This window comes from Monomorium pharaonis, chromosome 5 (genome assembly GCF_013373865.1).
Source record: "Monomorium pharaonis isolate MP-MQ-018 chromosome 5, ASM1337386v2, whole genome shotgun sequence".
NCBI classification, from domain to species: domain Eukaryota; kingdom Metazoa; phylum Arthropoda; class Insecta; order Hymenoptera; family Formicidae; genus Monomorium; species Monomorium pharaonis.
Window position 1 is genome coordinate 7,290,917 of NC_050471.1, and position 16,748 is coordinate 7,307,664.

At 37.3% G+C, this 16,748-nt stretch overlaps 1 protein-coding gene across 17 annotated transcripts in view; it reads right to left on the reverse strand.

The window, feature by feature from the left end:
- Positions 1-16,748, reverse strand: part of LOC105833674 (voltage-dependent calcium channel type A subunit alpha-1) — a 165,607-nt gene that overhangs the window by 102,358 nt on the left and 46,501 nt on the right. For all 17 annotated transcript variants that reach the window (XR_003626272.2, XM_012675581.3, XM_028192491.2 and 14 more), the window contains exon 2: positions 9,310-9,555. Coding sequence is in view for 16 of the 17 variants with exons in the window: in XM_012675581.3 (XP_012531035.1) it covers positions 9,310-9,554 (245 nt within the window). In the remaining variant the exon portion in view is untranslated. The remainder of the gene's footprint in view (positions 1-9,309; positions 9,556-16,748) is intronic.

Sequence of the window (16,748 nt, forward strand, 5' to 3'; positions counted from 1 at the left end):
AATTAATTAAAATTTCAACACGATAATTAATATGCAGGGGGCAAAGATTTGTTTGATATTTATTTCAAGTTTCTGACAAAATTCAGACACGCTCAGTAATGCAGGTTCTACAAACAGTACGCCCTATCTTTTATCTATCTCGTACTATCTCATACTTCTTATCTTAAACTTTATATACATCAATTCGAGAAGGCTCCTTAAAACCAGATAACCCGGACGATCGTTAAGGGAGAATATACCGAGCGGAAATAAAGTCCGGCGAAGTTCGCCGCGCGCACGGTCGGTCCTTTCCTGTGGAAAGTTCGGGAGGAGGAATATAAATCCACGGGTGAGTCGGAAGGAAGTATCGCCGAGGAAATTTACGTTTGCCGGACGAAGCTCCATCGATCTACAAAACAACCCGGTGCGATGCCTCCGCGCGATTCGCCGTCGTGTATAACGACTTTATCGGCATGCCGATAATGGGTCAGAATTGCGACGGGTCATGACGAGCGTATACATACCGGGGCTTCGTAAGTCAAGCCACCCGAATCTCATTAGATCTAGCCATCCGCGCTTTTACCCTGATATCGGAAAATATCCGAAAGATCCGAGCTTCTTGGCAAACATTAAGATTCACGATCCTCTCTCTATAACCATCACCGGCTCATTACCATTGAGCTTTAATTAGGCTGTACTGTCGTCCAATTATCCCCATCCAATTATTGCGCTTTCCTTGAGGGGCGCGAATTCTTTTTAATTCTTTTTAAATTTTTAAGTGATTCTTTTAAGTTATTTGTTTAATTTATTCAAGAGATCTACGGCCGTTCTAGCTATCACCGGCCTGACCACCATGAGACTTCCTTATTGCTTACAACGTGAAAGTGATATACAATAACAAAGGTAAATGGATTGATGCCTCCTTAAGAGGACAATAAAAGCTTTCACACAATCTCTTTCTCGATCGGCCGCTCGAGAATTAATTTATTTCCTTCACGTGTCCAAACGTGATATTTATTACGCAATCTACGTTCTCTTTGTGGATAATCTACTTAAATTCGAAATGCATGTAAAAAAATTACAATTTATAAGTACAATTAATTAAATTAGTATGTATAAAATATAATTTAAACATAAAATAAACTGTGGCATAGAAATAACTGTGGAGATATTTTCTAATTATATTTGACAAGACGCGACGGTATTTCGTGTGAAGATCACGTGCCATGCAATCTCTGCAACGTGTAAATTAATGAGAGAGATAATCGAGCGTGTGCGTTAAAGCGAGGCAATCGAGCGCTGTTAAAAGCGCCTTTATTTGGGCGTATTAACGGAAGGATTTAGCGGCGCGAGTCTTTTGACGAAGTATATTCCCCGCCAGCCACGTTAACGGCTTCCGTTAAGGTTTATGACGGTCGTCCCCCTAAATCTCCGGGCGAGATATCCAGATCCGGAAGGAACGACGAAATAAAAGCGGACGACACCCGGAACCAACCGGACACGCCGTTACGCGTGGGCGTTTTATTACAAAATATTATTCCCGGGAGAACGCGACGGCAGCAATGGCGGCAGCATGCAGTCGCCGGGGTTTACTGACCCGGCAGGCAGACGACGATGTCGCCGCTCCGTTTTCATCGAGTGTAAGCCGAGAAATGTCCCCGCCGTCTTGTAAATTTCACGCGCACTTTCCGGAGTTTCGCTTTATCGTCCCGATAAAGCTTGCTTGTGCAGGCGAGGAACAACATTGAAAGGTTTCTTTTCATGATTATGGGCATTCTCGGAGAAGAGACGAGACGAGACGAGACGAGTGAAAGTGCAATCGTTCCTTTGGAATAAAATAACAATATCACTTCACGACGCGAAGTATAAAGTGATTATTTAAAAAATTGTAACATGAATCAAAATGTACATCAAAAACTATATTTTACTTTAGAGAAAGATCTCTCGTGTAATTACGACGACGTAAAATAAAAGCGTTTTACCGCGTCGTTGTCCTTACTTTAAAGAAATGCTAGGGAGTATAAATTTGAAAATATCTTACATAAGGCTTAATATTAAAAATATATATCGATGCCGTGAGGGATGCCGAAGGGTTCGCGTGAACTATGCGTGCGTGCGAAGGGACAATAAAAGGTCCGTTAATGGCAATCTAATTTTCGTAAATATCAGGAAAATGTCAGCAGGGTGACGTGTGGGCCGCTAGTAGTTACTGCCCTGCTAAGCCAGCCCTGCGGACGATAATCTCTAATTATTTGAAAAAACTTCTTTCCTTCTACGGCTTACTTTTTTTTATGTCGCAAATTCCTCAAGTTTGCCAGATTGGCTGATGCAAAGTTTCGCGCGTTCTTCGATTTTATCGAAAATTTTGAAGAGATGGTAGTAATAATTGACAATTTGACGAAATCTGGGAATCTCGAACGTCGAACAAGTGGAAGTGAATCTTAATAACGATATTGACTTAGAGTCGAAGAAGACTTTGAAGCTGTAACGATTTATCAACACTCTTTGAACTGTAAAGGGTAAAATTTTTTTAAAATCGGAGCAAGGAATTTTCCAGAAAAACGAAAATCCTGCAGGCAAACCAAGATAACCCTTTCTCACTGTGTAAACGAGCCTTTTACATTAATGGCGTAACAACAGGTGTCATACGTATTATCTTTGACGCTCTACCGTCGTATGTCATATAACAGAACTATAGCAATTGCATCGCGATTAATCTTTTCATAAACAAATTTTTTAAACATAATATTAATCATTCAATGATATAGATACATTTTAATGCCGAAAAATTACTTTTGAGTTATTGAATAAAAGTAAAATTACTTTAAAAAAATGAATTTTCATTAAAAAAATCGATTTTTTTCAGTTAGCAATGATAAAGTAATCGAACAATCCAAAAAATTCTTTAAAAAATCTCCTAAGTCTCCTAAAATGTCTCTCTTAAAAATTCAAAGCATATATTACCATTAATAAAAATTAAAATGTTACCGTTCTTGATTTGACGATCAATCTTTAAAATTGGCAAAGTCAAAAGTTTTCCAAAAATATCTTTATTTTCGCGAATCTTCCTTTTCAAGAAATGAGCACTCGGTGTTGAAAATATTAAATTTCCAATTTCTAACTTAATTCGGATAACCAAATCAAAAAAGCATAAACGGCAGACTGCAACGTCCCGTTTCTCGTACACGCCGCTAACGGCTTCGTCCTGAGCTGAGAATAACTCAAAAACGAGTGACGTCAGAGCATAAAACGGAAAGCGCGTGGGCTGATTTCCACACACGTGGTTTTTCCGCAGGTCTGCCCCTGCTCCATCAGTTAACAGGGAAATCTTGGCAAAGAGAGAGAACAAGAGAGAGAGAGAGAGAGAGAGAGAGAGAAGGAGAGGGAGAGAAACAGAGGGACATCATCTGACCGATGGTGGCACCGACGGTAGCAAACCCTAGTATTTGTCCCTTATTTATCATTTTTCTGCGGTATAAAGCGATGTGAAAATTATCGCTCTGCTAAAGTTAGGAAAAACGATACTTGTCGCTGAGATGTCGCGTCGCCGACGTTAATCGCCGGATTAAACCCTTTAAATTGTTACAGCGGCACGGCGTGGCATGGCAATGCGCGTCTCGATAAATTAGCGCAAAGAAAAGGTTCTTGAACGAAGGAGCGCATAAAATATCTCTGCATCGCAATTGGAATTTCTTAGAATTATTAAAATTTCTTAGAAGAAGATAATTAACAATCAATGTAACAAGATGGTATAAACATTATCTCGCATCTCCATTAGAGCAAACTTTTATAATAAGTTATCTACAATTTTTCAAGAATTACACAGATGATGACATTTGGTTAAAAATACGATATCAGTGGTAAAAACGCGCCACGATCAAATAACAGAATTTATGCCCGAGTATTAAAAACTTTACTACTGTTGCCTGCAATGGAGAATTCGAAGATGAGAAGAATCTTCTAAAATCATCAAGAAAGACGGGTACATGTGTATGTGTGTATGTGTGCGTGGAATAAAGGCTCTAAAAATTGAGACTAGGAAATTTGTACTGCGGATCGGCAAATCCGCGAGCGAGTCGATTCGGTGGGAAACATCTCGTACTTCCGCATTTTCTCCCGAGAAGACGCGCTGAGGAAAGACGTCAACTTGACGGCGACAACAGTGTGGGTGGCTCTTCGCACATAAATGTGTTTTTTGCAATTTTCCTGCGCGCCTAGCGAGGGTTGTTTGATCCTCGGAGAGCTTTCTACCCTTCGTCCTATGCATATCACTTTCTCTACTTGATTGTCTCACATCCTCCCTTTCCCATTGCTTTAGAGAAAATGAAGGAGGCGTAACATGAGATATGAAGACAAATGGATCGGTAGAACTTAAGGAAGATAAAGAGACAGAGGAAACTGCCGATCGCCACGTGCAGAAGAACATAAAGAGAAAAAGATTGCGGGATTGGAAAGAAAGATAGGACGATAACGAGGAAGAAATAGAGAATAAAGAGACGTAGAAAGAAAATTAAGAAAAGGAGAAGAAAGAGAGGGAGCAACAGAAAGAAAAAGAAAAGGCGTAGAAAAATGCCTACGGGAAAAAGAGAGAAAGTGGAAGAAATGTAAGAGAGAAAATGAAAAGAAAAAGGTAAAGGAGAATAAGCGACAGAGAGAGAGAGAGAGAGAGAGAGAGAAAGAGAGAGAGAAAGAGAGAGAGAGAGAGAGAGAGAGAGAGAGAGAGAGAGAGAGAGAGAGAGAGAGAGTGAGAAAGGGCGCGAGCTATGAAGAGCAACTGAGGGTTCGCGGAGGGCGAGCGAGAAGCAGAGCGAGAAAGAGAGAGAGGGCGAGAGAAAGAGAAGCAAAGGGTAGTAGAGCTGGGCAAGGGAGAGAGAAAGAGAGGTGGCACGCGCAATGCGGGTATTGATTCACGGTGGCGGCAGCCGGCAGCCAGCCTGAAACACACGACCGCGCCGAGTCAACTCGACTCCGCGACTCGATTCACCGTCAGGACAAGGAGTAACCATGTCACGAGCCAGCAAAGAGAGAGAGAGAGAGAGAGAAAGAGAGAAACAGAGAAGAGGGAGCGGAGAGATCACGTTGTCGATCGGTTCGACTTCACAAATCGTTTATCGTTAGAACCGCTCCAAATATCTTTAAAGAATCCATTGTCGATTCCGAGAGCTCGCACGAACCGAATACAGAATCTCCACAAGAAACATCCTTGCCTAAGTTTAATAGTTACAGATACAAAAGATGGATACACATAATGTACAAATAGATCTCGTACGAAAAAGATGCTGATGCTCCTCACAAAAATTTTATTATGACGCACAATTTCGAAAAAACTAGATTAGAGGAGCAACTTTGCTCTTAATCCCTTTAGAATTCTTTCATGCTCACAAAGCCAATTAGAAAACGATGTCAAAATTTGACAGTCAACGAATATTTATAGTTATAAAATGTTTCTATTTATTTTTACATTGATCTAACAGAGAAACTCTTTTTCCTAGAGCAAGAAAGAAAATTCACAGCAATTTTCGGCCAAGTATTATGTTCGTTCGTTCAAACGGAAAAACCTAAAATATTGTTTCACAGTCACCCTGTATACTACTGCAAGGCGCATAATTACGCGAACTGTAGCGGTGCAAAAATCGAGAAAAGTAGCGTGTTTGAAAGCGCATGGGAGTAGATCCGGTTTCAGGGTTAGGACCGATCAGGGTTAGATGATATCGGCCTGAGCTTTTGCATGCGCCTAACATGGCCGGGGATACCCCGGCAATGCGTAGGATTGGACCGCCGCTCCCACGAGCCATGCGAACGCTAATATTGTGCTCGGCTCGGCGCATAGTATAAAATATGCTTGATGTACATGTAGATATAACGTAAGAAAATATTTATAATATATACAAAGAGAGTAGAAAATGTTTTATGCTTTCGTGACATCTTTGAAACTATGTCGTTTTATCTTGAAATTTTCCTTTCTATAATTTTTAAATACATTACTCTGGAATGCAAAACCGCGGGAGAATGCCAAAAAGAATTTTTATCGCGTCTATATATGTAAACAATCTGCTCTCTTAAATGTATAAAATGTTGAAGTTATTTTCTGCTAAAATAAAGAAAATTCAGTTTTGTTGTTCTTATTTAATATTAAATGAAGTTTGGTACTTTTGAATAATTTACGATTTATGTTGAACTTTCTAATGGGAGTCTACTGCTATAAATTAAAATCCCCCCATTGAAATTCATACTGACATTTCTAAACTATTCACGAAAGACAAGATTATGGCCAACTTTGCTTTCTAAAATTTCATATCTATAACAAAATAAAAATACAAAGAAATAAATATATTTCACACAATCGGCACATTATTTGCTTTTGTATATTAATTTTAAAATAATAGAGCTAATATATTTTTTTATTTTTTGAAAGCATGCAAAGCTAATAATTAAATATATAATAATAATAATATTAATATTATACATAATTAAACACAACATCTACATATTCGCATGCAATCTAATATATTTTTCTTTTTCTCAGATTAAGCTGTGTGCGGCGCGAGAGCACTCGAAGCAACATCGATTTGCGTTCGTTAATAAAATCCGTCAGTTCTCGGGGCATCGATCCGCCGGCGACCGCGAAGACAACGCGGAATCAAGCGTGATAAATAAAGGAGGGTGCTCGGATCGGCGGCGCGGCGCTCGGATAGGTACGTCCCTTAATAGCAAAGGTCGAAAACCTTGTCGAGTTGACTCGCGGGATAGCGCGCAGACCTACTTCCACGTAACGTCGATTCCTTTTATTGATTCTATTTTTGCGAGAAGCCGAGAGGGAGAGACAAGGAGAGAGATAGAACGCTCACCCTCGTCACGATCACCGGTCGTGTCGCGATTCGTGCGCTACCATCGAAAAATGATAACGTCGAAAAATTGGGAACGTTATCTAGATTACTCGGATGCCGCAGAAAAAGCTAATAATATAAAATACTCGTTTTGAAAATGGGGCGGTTATTTTTACACGATATTGCCAATAAAATATGAAGAATTGGACATCGTTATTAATTAATCGGAAATCAATATTCAGTAATCCAATTCTAAGTAGAATACTGGCCAAATGACTGACACACGGAGAAATTATGTGCTCACGTAATTCCTTCGGCAATTATGTGAGCACATACCATTTTTCCACTAAAACGTTCTTAGAAAGCATTAATAACAAATATCACGACAAATATTTGAACTGTATCGTGTATTAATCAAGCAAAGCGATAAAGAAGACAGCCTCACGCACACGTCATTAAACGTAATTATAAGTAAATAATTGTAATTTTTACTAAAAAAGACAATCTTGCTGAGAAATGTAATAGCTAAATTTTTTACGAAAGATTAAAATATCATTTGATATTCTGTAAGAAGATCGACGTGTTCGTTTCAGAAATAAAAGATACCTGTCGAAACGTTTTCAGGAAAACGCGAGGTAACGGCAAAATGATCAATTGATGAAACGATCGCCGGTGAACAGAGAAAGAGAGAGAGGGGGGAGAGAGAGAAAGAAAGAGAGATCGTAATTAGATTCGCGCTGGTGAACGGCCGACAACGGTACGCGTTGCTGGAAATAGAAAGTAACGACCGAACAATCGAAGGCTAATCGATAGCGTGTAAAGCCGGACGAACGAACGACGCGAGGGGTGTATAGACACCTCGCTACATTAGACTTTAATTCGGCCGCAGTAGTGCATGACCCGGTATAGTCAGACGCACCTCTCGCCTGGCACCATCTCCGCGATATGACCGAAGATTCAGGTTATCATTGGTGGATAAAATTAGTCGATAAATTGGCTGCTTTCTCACAAAAAATTCACAATAATAATAATAATGGTATCTATGTAATACCGTTATTACTGCATTATAAGTATTATATTGTAATAAAATCATGATGTGAATGTCTATTTAATGATTAAAGTTGTCTAATATCACTTCTTTCTTACATTTCCTTTATCTTCTTACTTTCTTGGATAAAAAAGTTATTATCTGACGAGTTAGCCTAGTTTACATACTTTTATTCTAATATATTTGATTAATGATGCAATTTTTACGAGATAGATATTTAAAAAACTCATGTGTTTTAAAAAAGGGTAAACAATGTCGCATCTTTATTGTAATGTATAGATAATAATAAGTTGACAGTTGATACTAATTTGAATCGTACAGATAACGATTACTCATGGAGATAATAAATGTATAAGTTAAATATAAAGCAAGAGCGCTCTGCTTGCCAATGCTTATTTAAAGATATGCTAAAGTTATCTTGTTTTATTGATTAATGTGATTATTTCTGATTCACTAATATTTTAATTGCCTTTACAGAATTAAATATCTTTTTCCACAATTAAAGTATAGACAAAAATACAGAAAATGAAAAAAATTATTATTTTACCATTTTTTTCGTTGTTTATACAAAATCGTTACGCGCGGGCTGTTTTTGTTTATACATTAATTATGGAAAAGAATTTTTAATTCTGTAAAGAAAATTAAAAGCTTATAGTAAATTGAAAATAATAGCAATGATCGGTAAAATAGAACAACTTTAGCATAAGGGATAGACATATAAGGGGTAGGAAATATTACCGACGGTTGTAGCCCGATTCAAATCAATATATACGTACCGACTTCTGCTTTAGAGAATAACTTGTACCGTTTGCTACCCTTAACATTATCTGTAGTCGACTCTGGTCGACGTTATATCAAAGGGTAAAAGGATAAGAGGGGTTGAAACGACGTCGGTAAAATAGATTACTGCGCGCAGATAGTATCAAAGAGATAAAGGTAACTATCAAGTGATAAGAGATATGTTGTATCCATTCAGTGATTTCTTAGCACATTCGTGTTAAAATACGATTTTATTATTTCCTTAATTAGTCAATCACAACATTAATTATCTACATAAATTTCTACATGTGTATTTTATTTATTATTTTTATAACAAAGCTTTTAGTGAAAAATGTCTCTTCATTAAAATGTGAGATTTTATTATAAATCGGAAAATACATGATTAAATAATTGATCAGTCGTCTTAATTTAAGCAATAATCTGCTTAATATTGTTTAGCTTCATATGGACGATAAGTAATATTCCATTTCGAATGTATTAGTTATGTGTAAATTATGTTTCTTGAAAATTGTCAATAAACGAAAAAGGAAATTACAAATAAGTTATATTGTTTAAATTTTTAGTTTTTATATTACTTTCTGAGGTTTTCAATTTTATGTCTACACGTTGTTACTGCTCGTTGTTAGCTAAACGATGAAATGAAAAGACATGTAAAAAAAAAGCAATATTACTCACATAATATCGCCAAGCTTGAGCCGTGTCTGTATAAGGGCGCAGCTCTTGTGATCGCTGGTGGTGACAGCCCTCCGTCGGCCTCTCCTGGCGACATAACGGGGTAGCGTTTCCAAATGCATCGCACCACCATCGCTCGCGTTTCCACCGGGTGTAGCGCCATAGATGAGGCCCAAACTTCCACGCACCACCGGATTGCTGCCACGCCGACGCGTAGACACGTGCCGACCTCCCACGCCACCCAGCATCCTGGCAAACATATAAGCTAATTAAATCCAGGTAGACGTAATTTTATACATATATAATTACGCGAGATAAAAGGCTAAAGTTTGAAATTTCATCTCTGCAATCGCAGCTTAAATTCCAAAGCGCGTGAAAATTTGTAATTACCAATTTGAAAATTAATATAGTACTTAATTAATATAGTTCTTAATTATTATTCTCTGCAATGTTAGCGTCTTATTCAGCATTTTAATATAATTAATTCAAAGTCTTAATTCCTTCTTCCCCGAATAATTTTAGACTTTATGACACTTTCTTCTAGAAGTTAAAGAAAATTCAACCGATTAAAAATCAAAACTTTAGATATTGATAATTTAAAGAATTTCTTTTCAGAAAATTGTCAAACAAGTGATGGAAAAACATCTTACATCTTTAGATTTATTTTTACGCTTAAACGTTGTAACTTTTTTATTTCAATCTGACTGGATTTCTATCAAGAAATGTTATCCAAAGATATTAAAATACAAATTAACATTCTGATAAAAATGAAAATTTACTTAACTTGCCCTCTCATGCAATGAAAATATGAAGCTGACACACCGTATCCTTACATTCATATTTTTCATACTCAGGTATCTACTTTTTTTTAAAAAAAGAGAGTGTCAGTTTATGCTGCTAGTGATGTGTCAGAACGATATCGCAGCAAAAATAGAGCGGCGAGTACCTATAGCGTTTTTGATTAAAACTATTTTATCTGATGCATTCAGTTTCGAAATTAGGGTCGCCGGTCATAAATCAACATGATACTTTAAATCGGACGGCACGCATGAATCGCGTAACGATAAACTGTCCGGGCATCATCGGTTTAAAAAAAAAAAAGAATTTTGCAGAGGAGGTGCGGAAGAAATCCAGCGGAGCGTTCTTTCGTTAATTAGGTTACGTTGACTGGCCTAATCTCGGCGCATCAGTGGCGGGCGGTAGTCACGCGATCGGGCACTTGTGCCCGTCTATTTTCTGGCACGCGTGCCGTAGCCATTAATAGCCATTTTTTTCCCCCTTAACGTATCGACGATGCCTAACTAATCTTCCCATCGGATCGATAGGAAAAAGTCGGTCGTATCGAATACAAGGGAAGGGAAGAGAGAAATCGCTGTTCTCGACGCCGCACGAATCCTGAGTGCGATATGGATTTGCACGCCATTCGTACGTTACGCAAGAAGCGCTAAAGACACCTCCTCTCTTTTTCTCTCTCTCTCTCTCTCTCTCCCTCTCCTCTTTCTCTCTCTCAGCAACGTGCGTGAAATATCCTATTAATTACCCGCGTCCGCGTCCTGCATACTCCTATTGGCTCCCTCGTGGCTTTTCAAATGTCATGAGCGCGGATCTCCTTTCCATTTCTACCTTTTCTCTCTTCATTTCCTGAAAGCGTCCGTCGTGCGCGCTGAAATGATGGAAAATAAAGCGCCACCACTATCTAGATATTGCAAAATCCGATTAATCATCGTCCTAATGCGACGTACACGTTGAGTTCACTACCCTCAGCGAACCGGAAATGCAGCCGGCGCTCGCGAATATCTGCCGTGAATAGAAACGCACAGAAGAGTCGCCAAAGCGTAATACTTTCGCGGCAATCGGTACCTCGGTGTGTAAAAAAGCCGGTGAAAATGTCAAAAGAAAAAATCTCTAAGAGATGCTACTTTACCACAGATATAATATTCCGACGTACATTTAATAAATGCACGAGAGACTTTCTCTTCATGTTCGTTTGTCCTTCTCTCTAAATAGACCTCGCGGAATTAAATTGACATTAGTTTGGCGCTTTAATGATAACGACGAAAAATTAAACGACGCTCGATACAAATCAGCCTTATTAAAACTGCAGTACGTCGTGGATGAATGTTATAAATTATCAAAGTAAAATCGTTTCCGATTATGCATGTACGGAAAGTGCGGTAAATCACGCCGCGTTACACGACCGTCGTTGTTTCCCCCGGTATCAAATTTGGGACTTTATTACAACGGAGTTTCTCAAAGTTTCTCACCAAGCGCATTACGCTAAGCAGGCGCACCGTAGGTCGGTGTACATTAAATAAGTACATATCCATGGATCGAGAGCATATTGGGTGTACACCTGTACACGTTGCGTGCTCTCCGAATAACGGTGCAGCCGCTCAAAGCGAGCTTAGACCGCGAGATTATGATTTCGTGAAATGCCACGGAATCTTGCGACGAGATAAATATCGAGATTAGGACCGAAGTATTTTAGCAGCGGACCGTGAACCGAATTAAAACCGCGATCGAAATAATTGCGCTTCGATTTAACTTCGAGAAATAAACAGATTTCAATATTAATAAGGAAGATTTACGATCGTGAGATTTCTTCTCTTATCGACGAAAGATTAATTGGAAACTCTATACACAGTCAGGGGATGTTTTATATTTTATCGTAATACCCTCCTTTTCCGTGCAAAATCTCGCGCGCTCCCAGTGATTAAAGCCGCAATTTTCCGTCGACGTCGATTTCTCACGGATTGAATCGTGACGCGGGATACTCGTGGCGTCGACAATTCGCGGGCGTTAACACGCGTCAGTTCTCGCACGGTTATTTGCGCGCACGAATTATTATCCGGCCCGGCTTTATCGAATGAACAAAACAGAATTACAATCCATTACCACGCACACCCACGCGCGCGGTACGCGCGCACCTCAATATGCCGCAACGAAATGCGAAATTTCACGCGGAACGGCCATTACTGTTCCAATATCTCATATCGCTCGCGTTCAAAAGTAATCAATTTATAAATTTTTACGCTGATTCTTCCGTTCCCTCTCTCTCTCTCTCTCTCTCTCTCTCAATTTTACAGCCTATCCCATTACGCTTATTTCATTTCGTTCCACCAAATCGCCTTCGCCTACACATCAACTATTCATTCCCCGTACGTAATGAAATAAATGTCGATATGAAGACGAGAACAGATTTGTTGTGTTCTCTCCTGTTGTTACATAATGTATCGAGAATAACGTGCGTCGACAGTATAATCGTATCTCAATAAAAAATTTATGAATTCAAAACACAGTTTACATACAGCGTGTAATTGCAAAGTGAGAGATGGTGTATCATTTATATAAATTTCCCACGAAGTTAAATCCAATTAAAATTTTCTGTTTACGAGAGATATCCGTTTCACGTGTAATTTTATTATTCAGGATATGATTTATGTAAACTATCCCTATTAAACTGTCATTATTCACTTATTAATACTCCATCATTTCCATAAATTACTACTGTGTTATCCCAATTACATTATTCATTACTATTAATATATGCTTCATATAATAGAGAACTAGATAATAAGTTCCACAAACACATAAAGTTTGTTTTCTCTTCGAGGAGAATCGTCTCCCTGTACACACCATTCGCGAGCGCGTTTGTAGATAATGAGAAATCGACACGCGCACGGGGGCGTAATACCGACACACTTTAGAGATAAGCGTGTTTAGGGAAAATGCATAGATCGCGTATGCGTATACTACAACTCCCAGTAGCTAGTCTTCCACCCGCACACCGCGCCGGTGGTTGAAATTTTAGGGTAGCAACCTGTTGCTAGGCACCCCGGGGAACTCTTATCCCACCCTCGCTATGTTACCCGGCAACATCTGCCCTCTCTTTCTTTCTCCCTTTCCTCCCCCATCTTCCCTAAGCCTCTCTCTCTCCCTCTCTCTCTCTCTCTCTCTCTCTCTCTCTCTCTCTCTCTCTCTCTCCTCTGCACGTACAATGTAATATGTGCATATTCTCTTTTTGTACATACGACTCTTTTTCTCGTTCATCCTTTCCAGTAGATATAACGGAATATCACTCGAGAATCTCTCTCGTCGACTCTCGCACGAGCCGTCCACGGAGAAACCCGTTTTTATTCTGTCCATTGTCCTTTTTATCTCTTTACTACCCTTTGTCCAGTCTACCTCCTTTTCTCTCGCAAGTATTCCCGTCATCGCCTTTTTCGTTTATTTCAACTTCAAGTTCGCATTTACCAAACCTCTACTTCTCTCGTTCCCCAAAATACTTTTTTCCCTTCCGCGTCCTTTCAGGTAGCAGAACAACTTCTATTCGCACGTTTGCAAAATTCTTTTTCATTTGGTACCTTTTACTTTGTAAAAGTAGTCTACGTCAGATAAAGAACAATTTTATTATTGTCCAGAACAAATAAATCGGTGGGTGGCCGATAGGTGGCGGCGTTGTCACTTGTAAAATGAATAATTTGTTAATTTTTCAATAAAAATGCAACAAATCATGAAAATAATTATGGAGCAATGCGAAACAATAAAGGAGCAAATTTTATGCTACATCCCACATAGCACGGAATATTACAGTAATATCGCAGCAAAATTGCATCAACAATATTATAAATTACAGTAAAATATTACAAAAATATTATTGACATATTAAACGTTTATAAATAACATTAAAATATTAGATTATATTGTAGCAATATTACATTTTAAATAGTAATACGTTAGAATTGATATCACTTACATTAAATTAAATTAGGGTTTATAAGTATGCTTTAAGCCGTAAGAAATTGATAAATCACAAATAAAAATAAAAAAAATAATTGATTGTGATTCCGGGAGTGACAGAGTTACCGACATTTTTGGGGAAACTGGATTTTTGAATTGGAATAACATAATGCAAATTCTTTTACAGGATTAAAGTACGCACAAAAATGAAGGGGGCGACGTACGATTTGTTGTTCTGATAAATAAAAAAAAATTGTTATTTATTAGTCACCTAACGACAATATTTGCTTTATACGAAAAATCTATAGTTTATGCCGTTTATATGTATAAAATAATTACCTCGCCCCCTAGAAAAATTTCTCAGGAATAATATCGCGCAATTAGAAATAAGATTAGAATCCTAAAAAAAAATATTCGCATTCCGAAAATTAGAAAATAAAAACTTCTGTGAGGTTTCTCAAAATGAGCACCTCAAAAAATTTTTGTTGGTGCCGTTATCGCAAATAATTTATAAAATCACACAATAGTCATATTGCTGACAGCGTGAACTATGATACTGCTGCTTTACTGTTAAATTGCTAGCAATATATTATACATTATTACCTGCTTGTTGCTTCAATGTCAGTCTATTCGAAATAGTTAAAAACAGATATGTGGCAAGTTACCGTAAGCAATTAGAGACTTGCACGATTTTGCTGAGACACTCGGTCATCTAGAAAAAGATTATCTAGAAAAAGGTTCCAAAATGTTTGCAATCATCTCTGAACATTTTTCGTTCATTGATTCCTTCCTACTCGAAACAAAGTATCACATCGACAGGAAATCTAATAAAGAATCGAAGGGATCGGCCGACTTCTCGTAAAATTAGTTTTACTTCCGTGCCAAGGGACTCCTTATGCTGCGAGATAAGAAGAAAGAAGAAGGTGAACGATGGCAGGAAATCTCGTGCGCAAAATGAAAAAAAGGGCAAATTTATAAGACTACTGTTAGGACATTTTCAATCGTGTCAAGTTTTATAATGCCTAAAAGAAAGAATCGTGTCGTACATAATTTAGCTTAATTATTACAGATCAATTATTTTGGATTAAGAGCTATTATTTTTGTTATATATAAATGTTTTTTTGAAAAATATATAGATAATTTAATATAAATTTTGTACACATAATAATACATTTTATCTATAATTAGAAATTTTATTGGACAAAAATTATAGTAATTAAAAATACATGTTTAAGTACGCATTGACTTACACTTCTCATAAAATAATTAGACAAAAAGGAATAAAATTTTTGCATAAAATTTTTAATTTACAGATATTCAATTATTGTTAAACTAAAATCATAGAAAATCAAATATTTTCTGTAATTTTAAAGTTTTTATTAAAAATTGCATTTGCAAATTTGTAACAAAAATCAACAAATATTTTAGAAATACAATGAAAAAAATTAATATATTTTAATTCCGTTAGTTCTATCGATAACTGAACATTATTATACATCAATAAACTGTATAATAATATAAACTGTATAACAATATTCTTATTTATTTTTTATTACAGCATCTAAATTTTAAGCAATGCGCGTTGGGGCGCAAATTTTTATAACTGTTAGATCTTTTATTATTTTTATCTTTCCTAATTATAGATAAAATGTGTACAAAGTTTTTAATAAATCATCCACTTTCCGAACTATACTTTTCGAAGAAAGTTTAGATAAAAATAACTTTCTTCTTAGCCTTTGAAACAATATAATACTTCCTTAATTAAAATTTTACAATCAAGAAACGTTGAGTGCATATTAAAAAAATATACTGCAAGTTTTACATATCACACGTATAATAACAATAATCTTAAGGTCTACATTTTCTTTATGTACATTTTCTCCGTGAAATTAATCTTATTACGCAATGTTATACGAGAATGTTATTATACATTTTCATATAGAATTTTAAAATAGATAACCTGTTTTTATATTGGATAGACGATAAAAAATGTTACATAATTTTATAATAATTGGTTTAACTATCTTTGCATGTTACTCGAACAAGTAAAAACAGATAGATTTTCAATTAAAATTAAATACACATTGTTCCACTAGTCTACTCGAATTCCCTAGAACTTCTCTGAAATCGAATCATAATTAAATCTAAATTCTATTGAAACAAACTTTACGTGAGATTAAATGGTGCAATACATGCATGGAGTTTTTCTTGCTCATCTGTAACTTGATTTGTGAAAAGCCCGTCATTGTTTCATGCGGATCGACGATTGCCAAGGATCGGCATGTGAAACAATGCATCGCAAGCTTTTTATTCCCTATCATATTACAGTTACATTACGCTCCTCCCAACATCCACCCGCACAAATTGGAGAACGAATGTTAAAGTTGCCCGATTAATTCCAGTTTTAATCACTGGTGAGCGAGTCACACCGCATCCGATAGCCGGTCAGCCATAATGGCAAAGTTCAACTAACGTCGCAGCGATGTCACAAACTGAAACTCGCACGAAGTGCTGCTTGAGTGGGAAGTTCAACAAGGAATGGCTATGGTGCAGTGATAAAAGACTATTACGCAAAATCTTGGCGGGTACGAATTATGGTACACATAACAATGTCAAGCCACCAAGCACGTGAAATTATGAGTCAAACGTGCTCTATGTAACTACTACTTTTAATCTGTGTGTGTGTGTGTGTGTGTGTGTGT